Below are 21,418 nucleotides of genomic sequence, written 5' to 3' on the forward strand. Positions count from 1 at the left end.
AATATTAATTTTTCAGGGTGAAGTGGCGAGTGAATTACCCGGTAGCAGTTTTGAACATATTTGTATAATGTTAAAGCATAGCGTAGAGCTATAACTTCCAGCCATAGTGAGATATAATCATTTGAAGTTCCTGGATCAAAGTTTGAGGCTTAACTACCAAACTATTGTGAGGCCCCCTTCTAATTTCTGCCCAGTGCACAGTTGACTTATATGTAATGAAATCTATGGGGGCAAACAGTCAAAGCTTTTGAGCCAGAAAACTGGCATTATATGTTTTGAAAAGTCACAAAATTTTTGTGCAAAGTTGTGCAAAACTCTTGCAACTTTTGGCAGTTTGAAGCCGCTTCAACAAAATGGAAGGAGTTGGGGAGAAGCTGGGGCTGGATGAGGCATGATTACGTTCGCTTATCAAATTCACCAAATATGCCAGCAGTTTTCATGGAAAGAGGAGAAGTTGGGGCTGGATGGAGATTGACTACGCCCGCCTATCAAATTCACCAAATATGTCAAAGTGCTACTCTAGCGCTCGACTGAAGCATCATTCCTGGCAAGGTGCATGGCACAGAAAATGTGAGTCAATGAATTTGGAGCATCATACTCAAGCAAGTCCTTCATTAAAGACTGGTGTGTGTAGCTCCAGTCTTCGTTAATCATCCACTATATCTTTACTGAAAATAATTGTGAATGCGCTTGTATATATTGGCGGTGTTATATGAATAGAGAATTAACCATTTTGCATGGCAACACGGCATTTGAAAGGGACATATGATCAGAATCCTTCAGCTGTGCAGCTAGAACTTCAAGTGATCTCCATGCAGACAATATTTTCATGTAAAAAAAGGTCTTTCTGGTTTTCTTCTTTTAGGTTTCCTTTAAGAATAGAACTGCAGCGTAGCGTACATTCCTCGATCAGAGGCAGATTTATTAATACTCTCATAATTTGACAGCATAAAAGTAGAAAAGATATCAAGAAATGCAACAAATTTTTTTTTCCTCTTCTGATGCCACATTAGTTGTAGGTACTTGAACACCAGCATACTGGGCAAACTAATTGGTGCACGCCATTTAAAAAACAAAAAACAACAACTGTTTTTCTTTATCTTCCCAACACTACAAAATTATGAGGCTTTCTAATATAAATCATTACATTATTTGGCTTCCTTTTCTCCCAAACACTACACTGCAGTACATATCAATGGCCACTTGTCTGAGCACAGAGCTTCTAAAAGGAGCATGAACCAGGCACTGAAACAGTGCAGATTAGTGTTTGGAAGAGAGAAAAGCAAAATAAGGGGAAAGTATTACAAAAATTAATAAAATTTATGATGCCTGAAAGATAATACTAAAAAAAAAAAAAAAAAAGTTTAGTTACTCTTTAAGAGATATAGCTCACACTCTTTTCTAGACATCTTTTTAGACATATACATGCATGTTAGATTTTGCTACACATTTAGCAGATTTGATTATTAAAAACATCTACCCAAATGTGAAAACATCACTCCTACTCGTAGCCAAGCCTTAGTCTTCCACATATTTGCTTAATTACAAAAAGTCAATTTTCTATGATTAATATGAACTCTTCAAACAATGAAAATGTTACAAGTAAAAGTTTGGTTTCTGAATTTATAATTTCCTTTTAATACCAGCAACACAAAGACTTAATAATTCCCTGCCACAGAATATAATGAAGATGAAGTTCTTAAGCTAGGACTGAAAATTCTCATTTAGACTGGGAATGATCACTGAGGCAGATGGCTTATCAAATATTCTATTAAGAAATTGCAGTGGGGATATTAAACAGATCGATAACTGCTGACGCCAGATGGAAACAACTATTGCAAAGGCAGCAGTAGCGCACATAATGATTTCTGATGCAGATTCAGTTAGAGACTTTACCCGAACTCAAACTAGACCATTATTCCTGGTACTGCTCCTCCTAGAGATAAATAGCTACATCAGGTTATGGGCAACATGCCACCAAGTCAAACTCTTTGCATTGCTACATCCTGAGATATAAAACGTGTCGAAAGTACCAGGTGAATTATATATCGCAAATTCTCAAATATTAGCTACAATTAAAATTCTAAACATTTTCTGCTTTACACCTTTTATTTTAAATCCAAATCAACTACTATGGTAGTCTGACTGTAGAACTAAGAGTTCAGAAGAAAAATAAGCTACATGGGAATTTGCTGGTAAGCTAGCTATTCTAACTTGTAGATTGTGAGCCTTCGCGGGCAGGGTCCTCATTCCTCCTGTACCAGTTATGACTTGTATTTGTTTAAGATTATTGTACATGTTTTTATTATGTATACCCCTCCTCACATGTAAAACGCCATGGAATAAATGGCGCTATAACAATAAATAATAATAACTTACACACAAAAGTGGAAAAATATATACATATATAATACAATATACTTATATATTTATAAAATTCCTTCCCTTCCGAGCCCTGCCATGCGCCCAAACAGTAGTTTTCCTATATATATGTGTGTGTGTGTGTGTGTGTGTGTGTGTGTGTGTGTGTGTGTGTGTGTGTGTATGTATATATACACACACACACACACTAGATGGTTGCCCGATTCCAACGCATCGGGTATTCTAGAATATGCATGTCCACGTAGTATATTGCACAGCCACGAAGTATATTGCCCAGCCACGTAGTATATTGCCCAGCCACGAAGTATATTGCCCAGCCACATAGTATATTGCCCAGCCACATAGTATATTGCCCAGCCACGTAGTATATTGCCCAGCCACGTAGTATATTGCCCAGCCACGTAGTATATTGCCCAGCCACGTAGTATATTGCCCAGTCACGTAGTATATTGCTCAGCCACGTAGTATATTGCCCAGCCACGTAGCATATTGCTCAGTTACGTAGTATATTGCCCATTTACATAGTATATTGCCCAGCCACGTAGTATACAGCACAGAGCCATGTAGAATATTGCAGAGCGAGGTAGTATATTGTTCAGCCACGTAGTATATTGTCCAGCTACGTAGTATATAGCACAACGACGTAGTATATTGCACAGCCTTATAATATACAGCACAGAGCCACGTAGGATATTGCCCAGTGACGTACTATATTACCGAGCCACGTATGTCATAGGTTAAAAAAAAATAAAAATAAACATACTCACCTAACGATCCGAGGGCCCCTTGTAGTTGAACATACTCACCATTGTCGTCACTGCTCCTCAGCGTCCCGTCTGTCCGCCTCCTGGGATCGTGTGCAGATGAGCGCGTGGCTGCCGCCATCTTGCGTTTCCAGGATGCTTTGCGAAATTACCCATATGACTTATCGGTCTCACGAGACCGCTAGGTGTTATGGGTACTTTCGCAAAACATCGGGGGGGGGGGGGGAAAGGAAGATGGCGGCGGGCACCAGCGGCTCAGCGGACAACGGAGGGTGAGTATAGCAATTTTTTGGTTTTTGTACTATTTTTAACATTAGTTTCTTTTACTATTGATGCCGCATAGGCAGCATCAATAGTAAAAGGTTGGGGACACACAGGGTTAATAGCGGCGGTAACGGAATGCGGTGGCCGGAGGGGAGTATGGAGCGTGCGGGGAGCGGAGCGCCGAGGACACAGTGCGGGGAGCGGAGCGGCGGCCACTGACTGCGGGGAGCGGAGCGCCGGGGACAGTGAGTGCGGGGAGCGGGCGCCGGCCACTTTCTTCCGGACAGTGCCCGTCGCTGATTGGTCGTGGCTGTTTTGCGGCGACCAATCAGCGACTTGGATTTCCATGATAGACAGAGGCCAGGACCAAAGAATATCCGTGAGAAGAAGGACAGACAGACGGAAGTACCCCTTAGACGAATATATGTGTGTGTATATATATATATATATATATCTCTACTATATAAAGCTGAATGTGTGTGTGTGTGTGTGTGTGTGTGTGTGTGTGTGTGTGTGTGTGTGTGTGTGTGTGTGTGTGTGTGTGTGTGTGTGTGTGTGTGTATGTGTGTATGTCCGGGATTGGCATCTGCAACGTCGCAGCTACAGCCACAAAATTTTGCACAGTCACACGTCTGGACCCTGAGAGCGTCATAGGCTACGTTGTGAGGTGAAATTTTAACCCCGCGCTTTCCAATTCACCAAACAATTTTGCCCCTATCTACATAATGGGGAAAAAAGTGAAAGGAAAAGTGTTGGAGGCGTCGCAGCTACAGAAACAAAATTTTGCACAGTCACACGTCTGGACCCTGAGAGCGTCATAGGCTACGTTGTGAGGTGAAATTTTAACCCCGCGCTTTCCAATTCACCAAACTATTTTTCCCCTATCTACATAATGGGGAAAAGTGAAAGGAAAAGTGTTGGAGGCAAATTGACAGCTGCCAGATGTGAACAAGGGGGACTTAAAGAGTGAGAGCGATGGCGCCAAAGAGTATATACCGTACACTAGCTGAGGTGGGACCCCGACATGAGATACTCACCACATACGGGGATATGAACACACACACAAAATGCGTCACACACTACCACGTGCTTGAACACATATACCACCCTCAGCACACATTTCACCACACATACACCAACCTCGCCACATAAAAGTCGAAACACAAAAGTCGCCGCTCAAAACTCGCCACGCGCAAAACTTGCCACATGCAAAAAATAGGCTCACGCAAAACTCGCCACAAGTGCAAAACTCACCTCATGGAAAACTCGCCACACGCAAAACTTGCACATGCGGAAAAATTGCCACATGCACAAAATTTGCAACACATGCAAAAGTTGCCTCACACAAAACTTGCACATACTCAAAAGGCACCAGATATAAAACTCACCACGCGCAAAACTCGCCATGCGCAAAACTTGCTGCACACAACTTGCTACACTAACCTGTCACATGCAACTCGACACACAAAAAGTTGCTACACGCATGTTGCCACACAAAACTCATCTCACAAAAGTCGCTACATGCATGTCGCCACACGCAACTCAACACACACAACTTGACAAACGAAACTCACCCTAAAACATACACAATTCTGGTATTAGCCTTCAAAAATAAAAATCTGATTAATAAGCAGACAAACTACAAGAGCAACAAATGTACCATATAGGAAATACGGCAGCTGTCAGTCACATGACCTGTCTATTATGTGTATGTGTGAGCTAATATATACTGCCAGGGGGAGGGCTTCCTGTTGGCTGGGGATTTATCAGGCTGCCAATTTATCTTACAAATACTGAGGTAAAAATACTGAGCAAATAACGTGTTAACGAGGTCTAATACAGGAGATCACACAGGTATATACTATATACAGGGGAGATGAGACACAGATATATACTATATACAGGAGAGATGACACACAGGTATATACTATATAAACTCAACACACACAACTTGACAAACGAAACTCACCCTAAAACACACACAAGTCTGGTATTAGCCTTCAAAAATAAAAATCTGATTAATAAGCAGACAAACTACAAGAGCAACAAATGTACCATATAGGAAATACGGCAGCTGTCAGTCACATGACCTGTCTATTATGTGTATGTGTGAGCTAATATATACTGCCAGGGGGAGGGCTTCCTGTTGGCTGGGGATTTATCAGGCTGCCAATTTATCTTACAAATACTGAGGTAAAAATACTGAGCAAATAACGTGTTAACGAGGTCTAATACAGGAGATCACACAGGTATATACTATATACAGGGGAGATGACACACAGATATATACTATATACAGGAGAGATGACACACAGGTATATACTATATAAAGGAGGAGATGACATACAGGTACATACTATATACAGGAGGAGATGACATACAGGTATATACTATATACAGGAGGAGATGACACACAGGTATATACTATATACAGGAGCAGATTACCTACAGGTATATACTATATACAGGAGGAGATGACATACAGGTATATGCTATATATAGAAGATGACATACAGGTATATACTATATACAGGAGGAGATGACACACAGATATATACTATATACAGGGGAGATGACACAGGTATATACTATATATAGAAGGAGATGACATACAGGTATTTACTATATATAGGAGGAGATGACATACAGGTATATACTATATATAGGAGGAGATGACATACAGGTATATACTATATATAGGAGGAGATGATATACAGGTATATACTATATACAGGGGAGATGACAGCAGGTATATACTATATACAGGGGAGATGACATACAGGTATATACTATATACAGGAGATGACATACAGGTGTATACTATATATAAGGGAGATGACAAACATGTATATACTGAGGTGAAAATGAGAGGTGTGAGGTGAAAATGAAAAGGTGTGAGTGCAAAATGAGAGGAGTGTGGGAAAATAGTGTAGTGATCGGAAAATGACAGATGTGAGGTCGAAATGACAAGTGTTAGGCGGGAATGAGAGGAGTGAGGGAGAAAATGAGAGGTGTGAGGGAGAAAATGAGAGATGTGAGGGGGAAAATTAAAGATGTGATTGGGAAAATGAGAGGCGTGATGGGAAAATAAGAGAAGTGACGTGCTATAACTAACCAGATATTTACTATGCCCAGGCAACGCCGGGCTCTTCAGCTAGTATATATATATATATATATATATATATATATATATATATATATATATATATATATATATATATATATATATATATATACACATATATAGATATATATAGAGAGAGAGAGATAGATATAGACATATAAGAAGAGATGTCTAGAGATATATAGATATATAAGAAGAGATAGATCGAGATATATAGAGATTATATATATATATATATATATATATATATATATATATATTTATAACGCTGGGAGCGTCACTCTGTCCGAAGCCTTTATAGACTACGCAAGCGCTGGCGCAGTCTGGCCCCCACAGAGTGACGCTCCCAGGAGATCGCGGTATGCGTAAACACTGAACGCACACCGCGATCTCCAACAGAGAAGCAGGGACCGTCAGGAGGGTAAGTATGAGCTATATTCACCTGGCCCCCGTTCCACCGCTGTGCGCCGCCATCTTCCCAGTCCTCGGCCTGTGACCTTCAGTTCAGAGGGCGCGATGACGCGCTTAATGCGCGCAGCGGTGGAACGGGGCCAGGTGAATATAGTAAGTGCTTGGGGGGCCCGAGCTGGCGGCGATACCGGCACCTGACCCCCACAGCGCGCCGGTGTCCCCGCCTGCTCAGGCCCCCCAGCACTCGGCGCCCAGCGACCATAGGTGAGTATGATATTTTTTTATATATATATTGCAGCAGCATACGGGGCATATACAATGGAGCATCTTATGGGGCCATAAACCATAATGGAGCATCTTATGGGGCCATAAACCATAATGCAGCAGTGTACGGGGGCATGTAGTATGGAGCATCTTATGGGGCCAAAAACCATAATGGAGCAGTGTACGGGGGCATATACTATGGAGCATCTTATGGGGGCCATAAACCTTTATGGAGCAGTGTACGGGGCATATACTATGGAGCATTTTATGGGGGCCATAAACCTTTATGGAGCAGCGTATGGGGCATATGGATGGGAGCAGCAAATTAAAGAACGGTGGCGCAGGATGGGAGCCGCACATGACAGAACGGGGGCGCAGGATGGGAGCAGCACATGACAGAATAGGGCAGCACATGACAGAACGGGGGCGCAGGATGGGAGCACCACATGTCAGAATGGGGGCGCAGGATGGGAGCAGCACATGACAGGATGGGGACACAGGATGGAGCAGCACATACCAGGATGGAGACCATATACCAATATAAATGCTCGCCACCCGGGCGTAGAACGGGTTCAATAGCTAGTACTACAGTATAAGCAGAGGCACCTAATTTTATCACAAAAAAACTGGGATAACGGATTGCATTGTCCCCTCATCACCATCCTGGTATGCACAGCATCCTCATCCCCATCCTGATCTGCATGGGCTCCTCATCCCTATCCTGGTCTGAATGGCACCTCATCTTTATCCTATATATATAGATAGATAGATAGATAGATAGATAGATAGATAGATAGATAGATAGATAGATAGATATAGATATAGATAGATATATAGAGAGAGAGAGAGATGAAAATGAGAAATGAGACAGTCTGTACTATAACATTATATATATATATATATGTATATATATATATATATATATTTGCACAGCCCACGTAGTATATTGCCCAGCTACGTAGTATATTGCCCAGGCACACAGTATATTGCCCAGGCACGCAGTATATTGCCCAGGCACGCAGTATATTGCCCAGTGAAGTAGTATACAGCACATAGCCGCGTAGTATATTGCCCAGTCACGTAGTATACAGCACAGAGCCACGTAGTATATTGCCCAGCCACGTATGTTACAGGTAAAAAATAAACATATACTCACCTTCCGATTCGAGGGCCCCTTGTAGTTCTGTCGCCTGTGCGCGGTGCACACGGCAGCTTCCGGTCCCAGGGTGTGATGACGTTGCGGTATATTATACACACACACACAACATGAGCAAAACGTACCTTGTCAAGAATGACGGGAGAGGGATTTTAGTATATAGGAGAGGACAGTGGACTCTGTAGTCCAATGAGCAAATTGAACAGCAAATAATATAATAATTTCCATTGTTTCATTGTTTGTGCTAGACAGCCTGGGATACATATAAATTGCAGCAAACTAAGAATATTGCCGCCTATTCTGGATTATACTTTTTGATACTGTTTCAATTTGAGAGTTATTTTAGAGACTATCTATAGTTTTGCAGTCCCTACATGTTAACATCGGGGTGCACGGGTACGAATCAAGTCTCGCGGATTTGAGAGTCTCCACCCCGAATGTTTCACTGCTGTTAAGACAGCCAAAAACATGCTGGGATTGCAATACCTGCATGTTTTTTCGGGGTGTCTAACAGCAGCAAAATATGCGGGGTGGAGATTCGAGCAAGTCGTTTGAGAACCCCCGATACTTGGTGAATACCGAAGCAACCGATGCAAAATCGAGTAGAGAGAACTTGCGCTCAAAACTAATGATGACATATTCAATATGACGACCTAATGCTATCAAATTATGTGTAATACTTTTGGGTTTAAATTCCTCATTATACATGGATAAAATCCTTAATGGGTGTAGTTTTCAAAATGGGGTCACTTGTGTGGTGGGGGGGTTTCACTGTTTAGGCACAACGCAACATGGCTTTTGCTCTCTATTCCAGCCACTTTTGCATTCAAAAAGGCAAACAGTGCTGCTTCCCTTCCGCGCCCTGCAGTGTGCCCAAACAGTAGTTTCCCCCCCCATATATGGGGTATTGGCACACTCAAGAGAAATTGTAAAACAAATGTTGTGGTTCATTTTCTCCTGTTACCCTTGTGAAAGTAAAACATTTGGGGCAAAAGTAAAATTACTGTGAAAAAAACATGTAAAATGTGTATTTTTTCCTTCCACATTCGATTAATTTCAGTGAATCACCTGAAAGCTTAATAAACTTCTTGAATGTGGTTTTGAGCACCTTGAGGGGTGCAGCTTTTAGAATGGTGTCATTTTGGAGTATTTTCTGTTATATAGGCCCCCAAAGTAACTTCAAATGTGAGGTGGTGGTCAAAAAAAATGGTTTTGTAAATTGTGATGAAAAAATAAGAAATTGCTGATCTACTTTTAACCCTTCTAACTTCTTAACAAAAAAATTTATGCTTAAAACAATTATGCAGATAAAGTAGGCATATGAGAAATGTTATTAATTAGTGTTTTATAACTATCTGGTTTAAGGGCATAAAAATGTAAAGTTTGAAAATTGTGAAATTTGTCGCATTTTCTATATTTCCATAAACATACGCAAATCATGATATACACCAAAATTTACAAGTAACGTGAAGTACATTATGTCACGAAAAAACGGTCTCGGAATCAGTGGGATAGATTGAAGCATTCCAGAGTTATAACCTCATAAAAGGACATTGGTCAGATTTAAAATATTTGGCCTGGTCAGGAAGGTGAAAATTAGTTCCGCACTAAGGGTCAATATAATCAGTCTTCAATTGGAATATATATTTCTGGGATAACCCCTGTAAACACAATTAACATGGGTCTTCTAATAAACATTCACCCCCTCACCCCCAGACGATTTCCCCCCTTTTTTTTTTTTCTCTTTTCCTTCTTCAAAGAATTCAAAGAGTCATAACCTTTTTTATTTTTCTGTCTTTATAACTGTATTAGGGCTTGTTTTTTGTGGGACGAGTTGTACTTTTGAATGATTCGATTTCTTTTATTATGTGATGCATTGGAAAATTCCAAAAGCATTGAAACTGAAAAAAAAAGTGCAATTTCACAACTGTTTTTTATTTTTTTTATTTACACTGTTCAGTATATGGTAAACTTTAGCTTTTGTTGCCATTTTCAAGACCCGTAACGTTTTAATTTTTGGCGATTCTGAGGCTGTGTGAGCACTTATTTTTTGTGCCATGAGCTGACATTTTTACTAATACCATTTTAGAGCAAATATGATGTTTAGATCGCCTCTTAGTCCTTTTTTTAAACTTGTTTTTTTCCACTTTTTACTATGCTTAATAGCTTGAAGCTGTGTTAGTCTGTTATATAGCAATACTGATGCACCGCTATGCATCTCCTATGAACGCCAGCCACAGGCTTTCTTTCACACGGGTTAAAAGTCACAGGTGGAGGTCAGCTTCACCTGCGGCTGTTTAAGGCACATGATGGCTGATTAAATCAATCATCATGTGCTGGGAAAGATGTGGGCTCGGCGTGGGAGCCTGCATCCAAGGTAGGGACATGACTCTTGACATACATGCAAGTCGAAAGTCGTGAAGGGGTTAAATAGTATTAACATCAAATTTAGAGAAGGTCCTGCTTGGCGTGATCTAGAAATTCTTAAAGCAATCCAGCCACGAAATCTAGAATGTTACAGAACAAATATCAAGTGAAATTTGCTAATTTTAGCAACTACCATGTATACACATTAATGAAATCTGGTTGACCAGTAATGAGAAAAAAGGCTACATTAGATAATCGTTACACCATGACATGTATGCTAGTGAAAAAAAAAAGGTTAAGGGGCATTGTTCCCAATAGGAAAACAATAAGAAAAAGAAAAAAAAGACAGGCTTAACTTTAGTCTAACAATCACGGCAAAGATTGTTGATGGGCTTTTATGATGTGATGTTTAGTAGCTTTTTATTTTTGACTTTTTTAGAGAAACATTTTCTTAATGTATTCTGAAATATCTTATTTTAAATACATAAGATTCCCGCTTTGAAGTTGATGGAAAATGTACCAGTTGATAAAGAAATGCAATTGAAAGCAAAAATAACATAAGCAGAAGATATCCATTACTACTTATGCCAGGTTTATTGTACTAAAGGACTATTTTAATATTGCTTTAATGTCTACCTCCAAGCTGTTGTCCAGGTAGAAATACAGTTTAGCTGCTGTGGAGATCAGACTGAACTAAAGGAATCCATCTTATCTTCTTCCTGAGAAATCTCGCTTACAACAAGATACATTTCTGCTGACTTGACATTTCCTTTTATGGAAGTAATCATGTGTGCATTCCTTCTTTCAATAGCAGCCTTTCATTCACCTTCCAGATGATGTAACTTTCTACTGATAAAGACTGGTATAGATTGTTTATGTAAGAGATAGTGAAATATGAGCGCTTGTGCGCATGTCTGTAAAAGAATAATTCTTTTCTATATAAAGGGAGGGCAAAGCCCAGAGAGAGAGATGTGCTCCTGGGCTTCCCTTGTATATGATCACACAATACCTTGTTTGCGTGTCATTTACTTAGGATCCCTACCTCTAGTAAGCCAGGGACTGAGAAGGACTTAACATTTCTTTGGCGCACCGAACAGGGACCCGAGATGAGAGTATTTGCTCGAGATTCACCTGCAGATACGGACAATGGAGATCTGGGATAATGGACGGCAAATGAACTGAAAAACCTGGCCAGGTAAGAGACATTATTAGTTCTCTTTTATCTGCCTTGTATTATCCGAAAGATCTCTATGAGCCGTGTCATGCTGGGTTAGTCTAGTAGTGAGTAGATACCTATAAAACTCGGGTTACTATATTGTATAGATTTATGAGTCCTGTCCCTGGCAGTGTGTGAACAGAGTGAAGGTTGTGGTATGTTGTGAAAGAAGAGCAAAAGTGCGTAGAAAAATAAGCCGAAATAGTTGGGGTATAAGCCTTATACACGGAAGTCAGCCTAACTGGGTCATGTGGTTGCGTCCTTTCGGGGAGACCTCCGCCCATGCTTGACTCTCATTTAAGTGCTTAACCTCCTTCATTTCTGGATAAGGTTTGATAGAATGAGCCCAGGACGCGGGTCCATGAGCCTGGGACAAGTATGCTAACTGACACAGAAAGTTTTGTGATCTGTATGGTGTTGCTGGGTCTGTTTGCGTGCATAATAGCACTTAAGTACATTCTGCACATTAGAAAGAATGGAGCAGATCAGCCCTTCAATATTTTAGCTCCCTAGGAGAGAAGGCAACGAGACATCACCTAGGATAAGTGATTGTCCAAACGTCACCTGGGGTAGAAATAGCTAATATTGAAAGAAAGAAAAAAAAAAAAAGAAAAATGGGAAATAAACAGACAAAAACCGTCTTAGGACAAGTGGAAGCAGCAGATATCATACAGGAAAGATGTGGGAAGACAGTCAGAAGTCAGATTAGAAGGGTAAGAGAAAAATTGGGAATTTCAGAAGCACTTATGTTCAGTACAGAATGGGAAAAACTGAGTAAAGAACGAGGTGGAATTATCAAAGACAATGGGTGGGAAGAAATCATACACTGTATGATAGAGGTCTCAAAAACAGCTAAAGAGGAGAATTGGAAGTATGATCCAGACACTTCCAAATGGATTATGGGGAAGGGAAAAAGTTGTGACATAATCCCACCACCTTACCTAGATCCAAAAGCCCAATCATTTGTACCATCTGGAGGAGCAGAAGGAGGAAAACAATTTCCAGCCTTGTATCCCAATCTTGGTGGGGTAGGAGGATGGGTATGTTCACACTGTGGACAACAAAATCCAGATTGGAGAAATGATTGCCTAGTCTGTGGTACACCTAGACATGGCGCTGTACTTGCCCCTGTTAGGGTAGTACCAAGACCCTTTAGGGAACCTGGTGCTGACGGGGTAATGGGAACTAGATATCACCAGACCCGACAGTATTTTCCTTGGTCCCCTGCTGAAGGTATGTCCCTCCTGCATAATGCGCCTGATCCCACTCAATATCCCATCCGATTTGCACAATACATACAACAAATCATGCAGACTCATGCTGGGGTCTGGGCGGACGGGGAAGAATTATGTAGAATGAAAATGTCCCCCGGACTTTTTCAGGAATTATTGACACACCTACAGCCCAATAGACCAGTGGCAGAAGGGGGTGCCTTACAGACAGAAGCATCAGGTACCCAGTTCACAGAGGCATTAATAATTTTCATGAGAGAAAAACAGAGGGAAAGGGGATCTACGGGTGTGATTATGCAGAAATTTGGGCAAAGTATTGAAGAATATAGTCAAGAATTAGAAAATAGCTTTAGGGATGAAGGATTGGATTTGACTGATGCTTCAGTAAGGAGACTTTTTACAAAACAATTAATAGAGGGGCTAGATCCGAAAATCAGAGAAAAATTTAAATCCTCTACTCCAGATTGGAGAACAATTGAACAACCAAATATTGTGAAACAACGATGTTTAGGAATAGTCATGGATATGAGAGAGAATCGTAAGCCTGTTAGAATAGCACAAGCTAATACAGGAGGAAGAGTGAGACACAACTTTCCTTGCCACTACTGTAAAAAGCCAGGTCATTTCCAAAGAGAGTGCAGGAAGAAGTTGGCAGATATAAAGTCAGGCAAATTTGTTCCCAGAAATAACCCTCCCCAAACGGACAACAAGCAGAAATCTACCATCATAGATGGTCCCATACCAGATTCAGATTGACTCGATGTGTTACAAACTTCCCTACCAGCTAGAAGACCTATGATACAGGTGAATGTGGGGGGGAGAGAGATTCCATTTTTGATAGATACAGGTGCAACTTCCTCAATTTTGAATCAAGATTTTCTTCCGAATCCGGAAGATATTTCAGAACAAACAACTTTTGCTGAGGGTTATGATGGGGTAATTCGAACACTGCCATATACTGTGCCCCTAGAGGTCTCATTAGGACCTAAATGTTTTGCATCCAGATTTTTGTATGCCAGAGGTGCCCCAACATGTTTGTTAGGAACTGATGTCCTAAAGAAATTAGAAGCTAACATCAATTTTAGGGAAGATGGCACAGTTATACTGACTATCCCTGATGATGCAGAAACATTAGAACAATATGTTAGAATTCAGGCTTTTGAGGATTATGCTGAAGAAAAAGAGTACACCACAGATCTAGACCTCTCAATGGTCCCAGAAACACTGTGGGCACAGGGTGACACCGATGTGGGACTATTGCATATCTCTCCTGTAAAACTATCTGTGCAACCAGGAACTGTTCTCCCACAGCTCAGACAATACCCTGTGAGTGCCCAGCAGGAACTAGCGATTACAAAACAGATAGAGGGATATAAAGAGAAAGGAGTTTTGGTAGAGATACAATCACCTGCTAACACTCCTCTGTATCCAGTCAAAAAGAGAACTCTTGATAAGAGTTCTATGCCCAAATATCGTATGGTACATGATTTAAGAGAAATAAACAAAGTTCTAGATCCAATCACCCCAGTTGTACCCAATCCTCATACGTTACTATCACAGATACCAGCCAGTTCTCAAGTATTTACTGTAATAGATCTTTCAAATGCATTTTTCTCGGTTCCTTTACACCAAGATAGTTGGCATTTGTTTGCATTTACATTTAAGGGCAAACAGTTGGCGTGGACACGCCTTCCACAGGGAATGATACACTCCCCTACTCTTTATTCAAATGCCCTACAAACAGTCCTTCAGAGGTTTGAACCCGAACCACAGGTAGTAATTTTGCAGTATGTGGATGACCTACTACTTTGCTGCCCAGATCTAGAAACTGCAGAAAGGTCCACTGTGAGTTTACTATGTTTTTTAGAAAAAGAAGGGTGTAAAGTGAATAGACAAAAGCTACAAGTTTGTCAGACCAAAGTGGTCTTTCTAGGTCATTGCATTTCTCAAGGTAAAAAGCATCTTACACCACAAAGAACTGAAGCAATAAGACAGATGAATGAGCCTAGAAATCATAAACAGCTACGAGCATTTTTAGGAATAGTGTCTCATTGTAGACAATGGATTATACATGCCAGTCAACTAATGCAACCACTGTATGACTGTGTAAAAAGTGAACCTTATTTGTTGACAAAAGAAGGTCAGATTTCGTTCCAACAATTAAAAGATGCCCTTGTTTCAGCTCCAGCGTTAGGGCTACCAGACTACACCAAACCGTTTCAGCTTATGGCTGCAGAAGTTGATTCCCATGCTACAGGAGTTCTTACCCAGAAGCATGCAGGGAAACAAAGACCAATTGCATATCTTTCAGCAAGGTTAGATCCCGTAGCTAGAGCAGCGCCAACCTGTGTACGTGTAGTTGTTGCTGTCTCACTATTGTTGGACAAAGCATCAGAAATTGTCCTAGAGTATCCACTCACAGTTCAAACTACACATGATGTTTATGGGATATTAAACCAGGTCCAACCAAAACACATTTCCATGGCCAGACATTTGCGGCTACAGTGTTCTTTGTTGCTCCCCTCTACTATCACATTTGCTAGGCTTCAGACTCTCAATATAGCTACACTGCTACCTCTCGAGTCTGAAGGGGGGAATAAGGACACTGATCCACACGCAAATTTTTTCCCTACAGACACACATGATTGTACAGAGCTCATTTTACAAGAAACGGTAGGCTTACCCAATGTATCCGAAACACCACTTCAAAATCCAGATTTAGAGCTGTTTATAGATGGTAGTAGGTTTGCAGATGACACAGGTAACTTCCATACAGGGTATGCAGTTGTGTCAGAATCTGAAACTCTCAAAGCAGAACCACTTCCACCGAAACAGTCTGCACAAGAAGCAGAACTAACAGCATTGATTGAAGCTCTTAAAATAGCTGAGAACCAGACAGCTAATATATACACTGATTCTAGGTATGCACATGGTATTGTATTTGATTTTGGAGTAATCTGGAGAGCTAGAGGTTACATGACAGCGTCAGGACAACCTGTAAAACATGCTTCTCTGATCAAACAGATCTTAGAGGCTGCACAAGAAACAAAAGAAGTAGCAGTAATCAAGGTAGCTGCACATGTGAGACTCGACACTAGGGAATCTAGGGGAAATGATAGGGCTGATAAAGCAGCCAAAGCAGCAGCTGTCAAACCCTTACAACAGGTTCATACTGTAAACCCCACAGAAAATACTGAAGATAGACTGAGACAAGCACAGGAAGATGCAGGAGAAGAGGAGAGGGACAGGTGGAAAAAGGAAGGGGCAGAAGAACAAGCGGGAATTTGGAAGAAAGATGGACTAATATGTCTACCTAGAGCCTGGTATCCGATTGTAGTTGGTGGACTGCACCACCCTACTCATGTGTCTGCAAATGCAATGACACTACTGGCAAAACAAGTCTGGTTGGCTCCAGGTTTTGGCAACTATGCAAGAGACTATTGTGCTGCATGCGCTATATGCCTGACACATAATCCCGGACAGACAGCAAAGACCCCTATGAAGCACCACGTCCGACCTCTCTACCCGTTTCAGCGATTACAAATAGACTTTATCCAGCTGCCAAAAAGTAATGGGTATGAGTATGTGTTGGTATGTGTGGACATGTTCTCGGGGTGGCCAGAGGCCTATCCAGTTCGGAAGGCTTCAGCTAAAAACACTGCTGTAAAGCTAGTTGCCGAACTGATACCCCGTTACGGTCTCCCTGAAGTGATCGAGTCAGATAGGGGTACTCATTTCACTGGAGAAATATTTCAAAATGTACTGAAAATGTTGGGTGTTGAAAGTCAGTTACACACTCCGTACCATCCTCAAAGTTCTGGTAAGGTGGAACGCATGAATGGAACTTTAAAATTAAAAATACAGAAAGCCATGGCTGAAACAGGAAAGCCTTGGACAGAATGCCTTTCACTGGCCCTTTACTCAATACGTAATACCCCAAGGGGTAAGACTAAACTGTCTCCATATGAAATTTTGTTTGGCAGGACTGCCAATTTAGGATGTTATTTTCCACAGCAACTTGTGTTAAATATTGAGTCATTGACTTCTTATGTGCAAAATCTTCAGAAACAATTAACTAAGGTGCATGCACAAGTTTTTGCTTCCCTTCCAGATCCTGACAACACAGAAGGAAGTCACAAGTTGGAACCAGGTGATCAAGTCTATGTAAAAAGACACACCAGAAAGGCTCTAGAACCAAGGTTTGACGGACCCTTCCAAGTCCTGTTGACAACACCTACATCAGTCAAGCTTGAAGGAAAGGCATCATGGATACATGCAAGCCATTGCAAGAAAAGCAGTATAAACTCATGATATTGATGTTAATAATGATAACCTCAACGGAGGCGTGGGATAGACTGAATTCTGTAGCCCCTTTGAACAATAGATTCGTACAACATCATAGAAAATTAGTGCATGACTTGTTAAACAATACACAAACCCTGACAGATTGTTGGATCTGTACCCATTCGCCGGTATCAGCCACAAGTATACCTTTTCTAGCAGTTCCCGTATTAGCAGAAGAAATATTCGCTTGGCCTAATTGTTCAGACAACCTGGCCAACAACCAAATTGGTAATGCTAGGCTGTGGAATACTACAATCGCCATACCAATTGTGGGATGGGTAGAATTTCCTTGGTGGCAGGGTAATCTCTCAGGGAGTAACACACATCTACAATATTTAGCATTTAGGGGAGGAAAATGGGTACCTAGAAATAAGACTGGATTAACTAATTTAGGACAGGTCCCCACAGAAAATCTACAGCTTAGTTTCAGTACAACCGTCCCCCCCTCTGATGCTTTCAAACCTGTAGTATTGGAAAGATACATACATAATAGAAAATGGAAACATTCTAAATTGTTCCCCCAAGGTGATGCAAACAGTTGTACAAGTAAGCTGGGGAACCTGGTTTGTAATAAATCCGATGAGTATATCAAAGGAATGCCTGTATGTGGGAATCCCGCAGCCGGGTACTGTAGCCCCTTGGGACAAAAACCCTCTTGGTGTATGCTTCAGAATGTATCTAGATTTGTGGACTTGGCTCACAGATTGGTATTGCAGCACTCAGCTCTATGGGATCTGCCTGAAGGTACATTTTGGATATGCGGAGAAGGAGCATATAAATGGCTTCCCGTAGGTATAAAGGGTACTTGTACATTAGGACGCCTAACCCCGGCTACATTCATAATTTCAAATAAACAAGTGAATATGCAAGCCGTGCCCAAGCACACACTATATAAAAGAGCTGCAGATAACTCACCACGTCCCTCGGGGAGGCCACATATAGTACAAATGGGAATTCCTAACAAAATTGCTAGTACCATTTTTATTTATCCTATGTTAACACAGATGTGGGATAAATTAGTTAGAGCCACGGATTATCTAGATGATCAGATCTGGGATATATTGGATATACTAAACACTAGTATAGCTGTACAGAATCAGCTTATAATAGTCACTAACCAACATACCCTGGTATTGGATTACCTAACTGCCTCACAAGGGGGTATGTGTCAAATCATCGGACCCACCTGCTGTCATTATATAGACCCGAATAGTACTATGAGTATGACATTTAAATTAAAGGACGTACAACGACTCAGAGATCAGTATGACAAAGACAATGACCAGAATAAGGATAGCTGGTGGTCAGATATCTTTTCTTTTCTTAACCCAGCCAACTGGTTCAGAGGAATCGGTGGGTGGGTTACCGGGATTATGCAGAGCATAATACATATAGTTATGATTATTGTAGTCATATACGTACTATTCCAGATTGTGCTCAAGAGTATCTCAGTATGCACAGATAAACTTTGTGTAATAGATGCAAGAGTATAAAGTTTTTTTTTTCCTTCTTCTCTTATGTTATCCTTTGCTAATACTGATTATTGCGCTTATTTTGCTATCCCTTTGTAATATCTGTACTTATTGCAAAACAAAGAAAAGGTTGCGAGAGTTAAATGGAAGAATTAATACTAGATTTGATTCTCTTATTGAATACAAGCATGTACATGTGTAATACCAAATAAAGGCTTTGTCTTTGGCCCTGTGGTAATAAAATAAATAAAAGAAAATGTCAAAGGGGGGAATTGTGGAGATCAGACTGAACTAAAGGAATCCATCTTATCTTCTTCCTGAGAAATCTCGCTTACAACAAGATACATTTCTGCTGACTTGACATTTCCTTTTATGGAAGTAATCATGTGTGCATTCCTTCTTTCAATAGCAGCCTTTCATTCACCTTCCAGATGATGTAACTTTCTACTGATAAAGACTGGTATAGATTGTTTATGTAAGAGATAGTGAAATATGAGCGCTTGTGCGCATGTCTGTAAAAGAATAATTATTTTCTATATAAAGGGAGGGCAAAGCCCAGAGAGAGAGATGTGCTCCTGGGCTTCCCTTGTATATGATCACACAATACCTTGTTTGCGTGTCATTTACTTAGGATCCCTACCTCTAGTAAGCCAGGGACTGAGAAGGACTTAACACTGCAAATTGGTGACCAGCTGTAAATGCCTGCAAGCTCGTCCAGAAGGCAGAAATAAAGGCTACCTGCCTACCTGTGATGATGCTGCTGTAATCTCCTGTCTTTCTTAAGCAATAAGCTGTCTAAAAAACAGTCATTCTTTTTTTACTTAATTTTTGTTATGCTCGCTGTATGTCAATCTCGGTTTGTCTTTCTATTTACACTTCTATCTGATCCATTACTCTCACTAAACAGGTTCTGCAGCAGCCAAAAGCAAGGAGAAAGTAAAGGACTGCTGTAATTTAAGTTTCTTTCTACACATACTGAAATGGAGAATGTGTAACCTGCAATAGTATATATCAGTATTTCTTCATTTGTCAGGATAGTTCAGGATATGTTTATGTTATTAAATATTTTACCACCTTTTTTGCTTCAAATATTTTTTTCCCTATTTTCCACCTCTAAAACCTGGGTGCGTCTTATAGTCCAGTGCGTCTTATAGTCCAAAAAATACAGTAAAACTTACTTTTGGAAAGTCAAGGGGAACTTTAAGCTACTCTTCCCCCTCCCACCCATGATCCAATGTTCTATGGTTGGCTCCTTGTCTTTCATGCATTCCTTGTCTTTACAGAAGAAGGCAATATATTTCACTCCTGTTGCTGTAATGGTATCAGTATTCGTAGAATGACAGGTTTTTACCTGTACAAAGACTTTCTGAAGTAAGGCTCTACGTTCTGCCAGGGGTAACTCATTTTCTGCTCCTCCAGGAACCTCAGGCACATGCGGGAGGTCAAAAAACAGGTATAGGCATTTAATGAGCGTGGAGGGTACGGACATTGTAGTCATGCAGTCCACAGTTTTCTAAGGAAAAAAAAAAAAAAAAGAATATAACACTGTAGCCATATCAAACATTAAAAGAAGGTACTGCTATGATTGGAAAAAGAATTCTACATTGATATTCTATAAAGGGGAGGGCTTGACAATTTAGCGTTATAATTACTAAGAATATATTAAAGCATTGTATAAGGTCAGACAACTGACCAGAGTTGCTCGAGCATGCTCGGGGGTCCTCCGAGTATTTTTTAGTGCTCAGAGTTTTAGTTTTTCTTGCCGCAGCTGAATGATTTACATCTGTTAGCCAGTATAAGTGCATGTGGGGGTTGCCTGGTTGCTAGGGAATCCCCAAATGAACTTATGCTGGCTAACAGATGTAAATCATTCAGCTGCGGCAAGAAAAACTAAATCTCCGAGCACTAAAAAATACTCGGAGGTCCCCCGAGCATGCTCGAGAAATCTCGAGTAACGAGTATATTCGCTCATCACTAATTATCACCACAATATTTAATTTATCTGTGAAAACCATTAAATTCAAGAAATTAAATCATGATCTATTGTTCTTTTGAAAGACAAAATTTTAGAATATTCCTAGATTTCCGATTCAGATTACAATTTGGTTCTACAAATCGTCAAACTTAGAATCAACAACAAAAAAAAAGCCAGGTGGATGTTTTTATAAAAAAATGTAATCAATCTAATGAGTTGGATATTGTTGGTGTGGTTTCATATTTCAAAATTAGTCATAACTAACATATAGGCGCCAATGGGTAAGCGGCACTATTGTGGTGATCTCATCTAGATTCTTTTCCTCAGACTAATTAAAGACCTATTAAGAGTTCAATCGGCATTTTGTTATCCTATTGAATAGTAAATCTATTCATAATAATCTAACAATATATATTAAAAAAGCGGAAAGTTACCAGAAAAGTGAGC

The 21,418-nt window shown here is 40.5% G+C and overlaps 1 protein-coding gene across 6 annotated transcripts in view; it reads right to left on the reverse strand.

Annotated features, from left to right (window-relative positions):
* The window catches only part of WDFY3 (WD repeat and FYVE domain containing 3), a 382,468-nt gene that overhangs the window by 219,849 nt on the left and 141,201 nt on the right, over window positions 1–21,418 (reverse strand). For all 6 annotated transcript variants that reach the window (XM_069743279.1, XM_069743265.1, XM_069743271.1 and 3 more), the window contains exon 7: window positions 20,348–20,509. In XM_069743279.1, the coding sequence (XP_069599380.1) occupies window positions 20,348–20,509 (162 nt within the window). The remainder of the gene's footprint in view (window positions 1–20,347; window positions 20,510–21,418) is intronic.

The sequence above is a fragment of the Ranitomeya imitator genome, chromosome 1 (assembly GCF_032444005.1).
Source record: "Ranitomeya imitator isolate aRanImi1 chromosome 1, aRanImi1.pri, whole genome shotgun sequence".
In the NCBI taxonomy this organism is placed as follows: domain Eukaryota; kingdom Metazoa; phylum Chordata; class Amphibia; order Anura; family Dendrobatidae; genus Ranitomeya; species Ranitomeya imitator.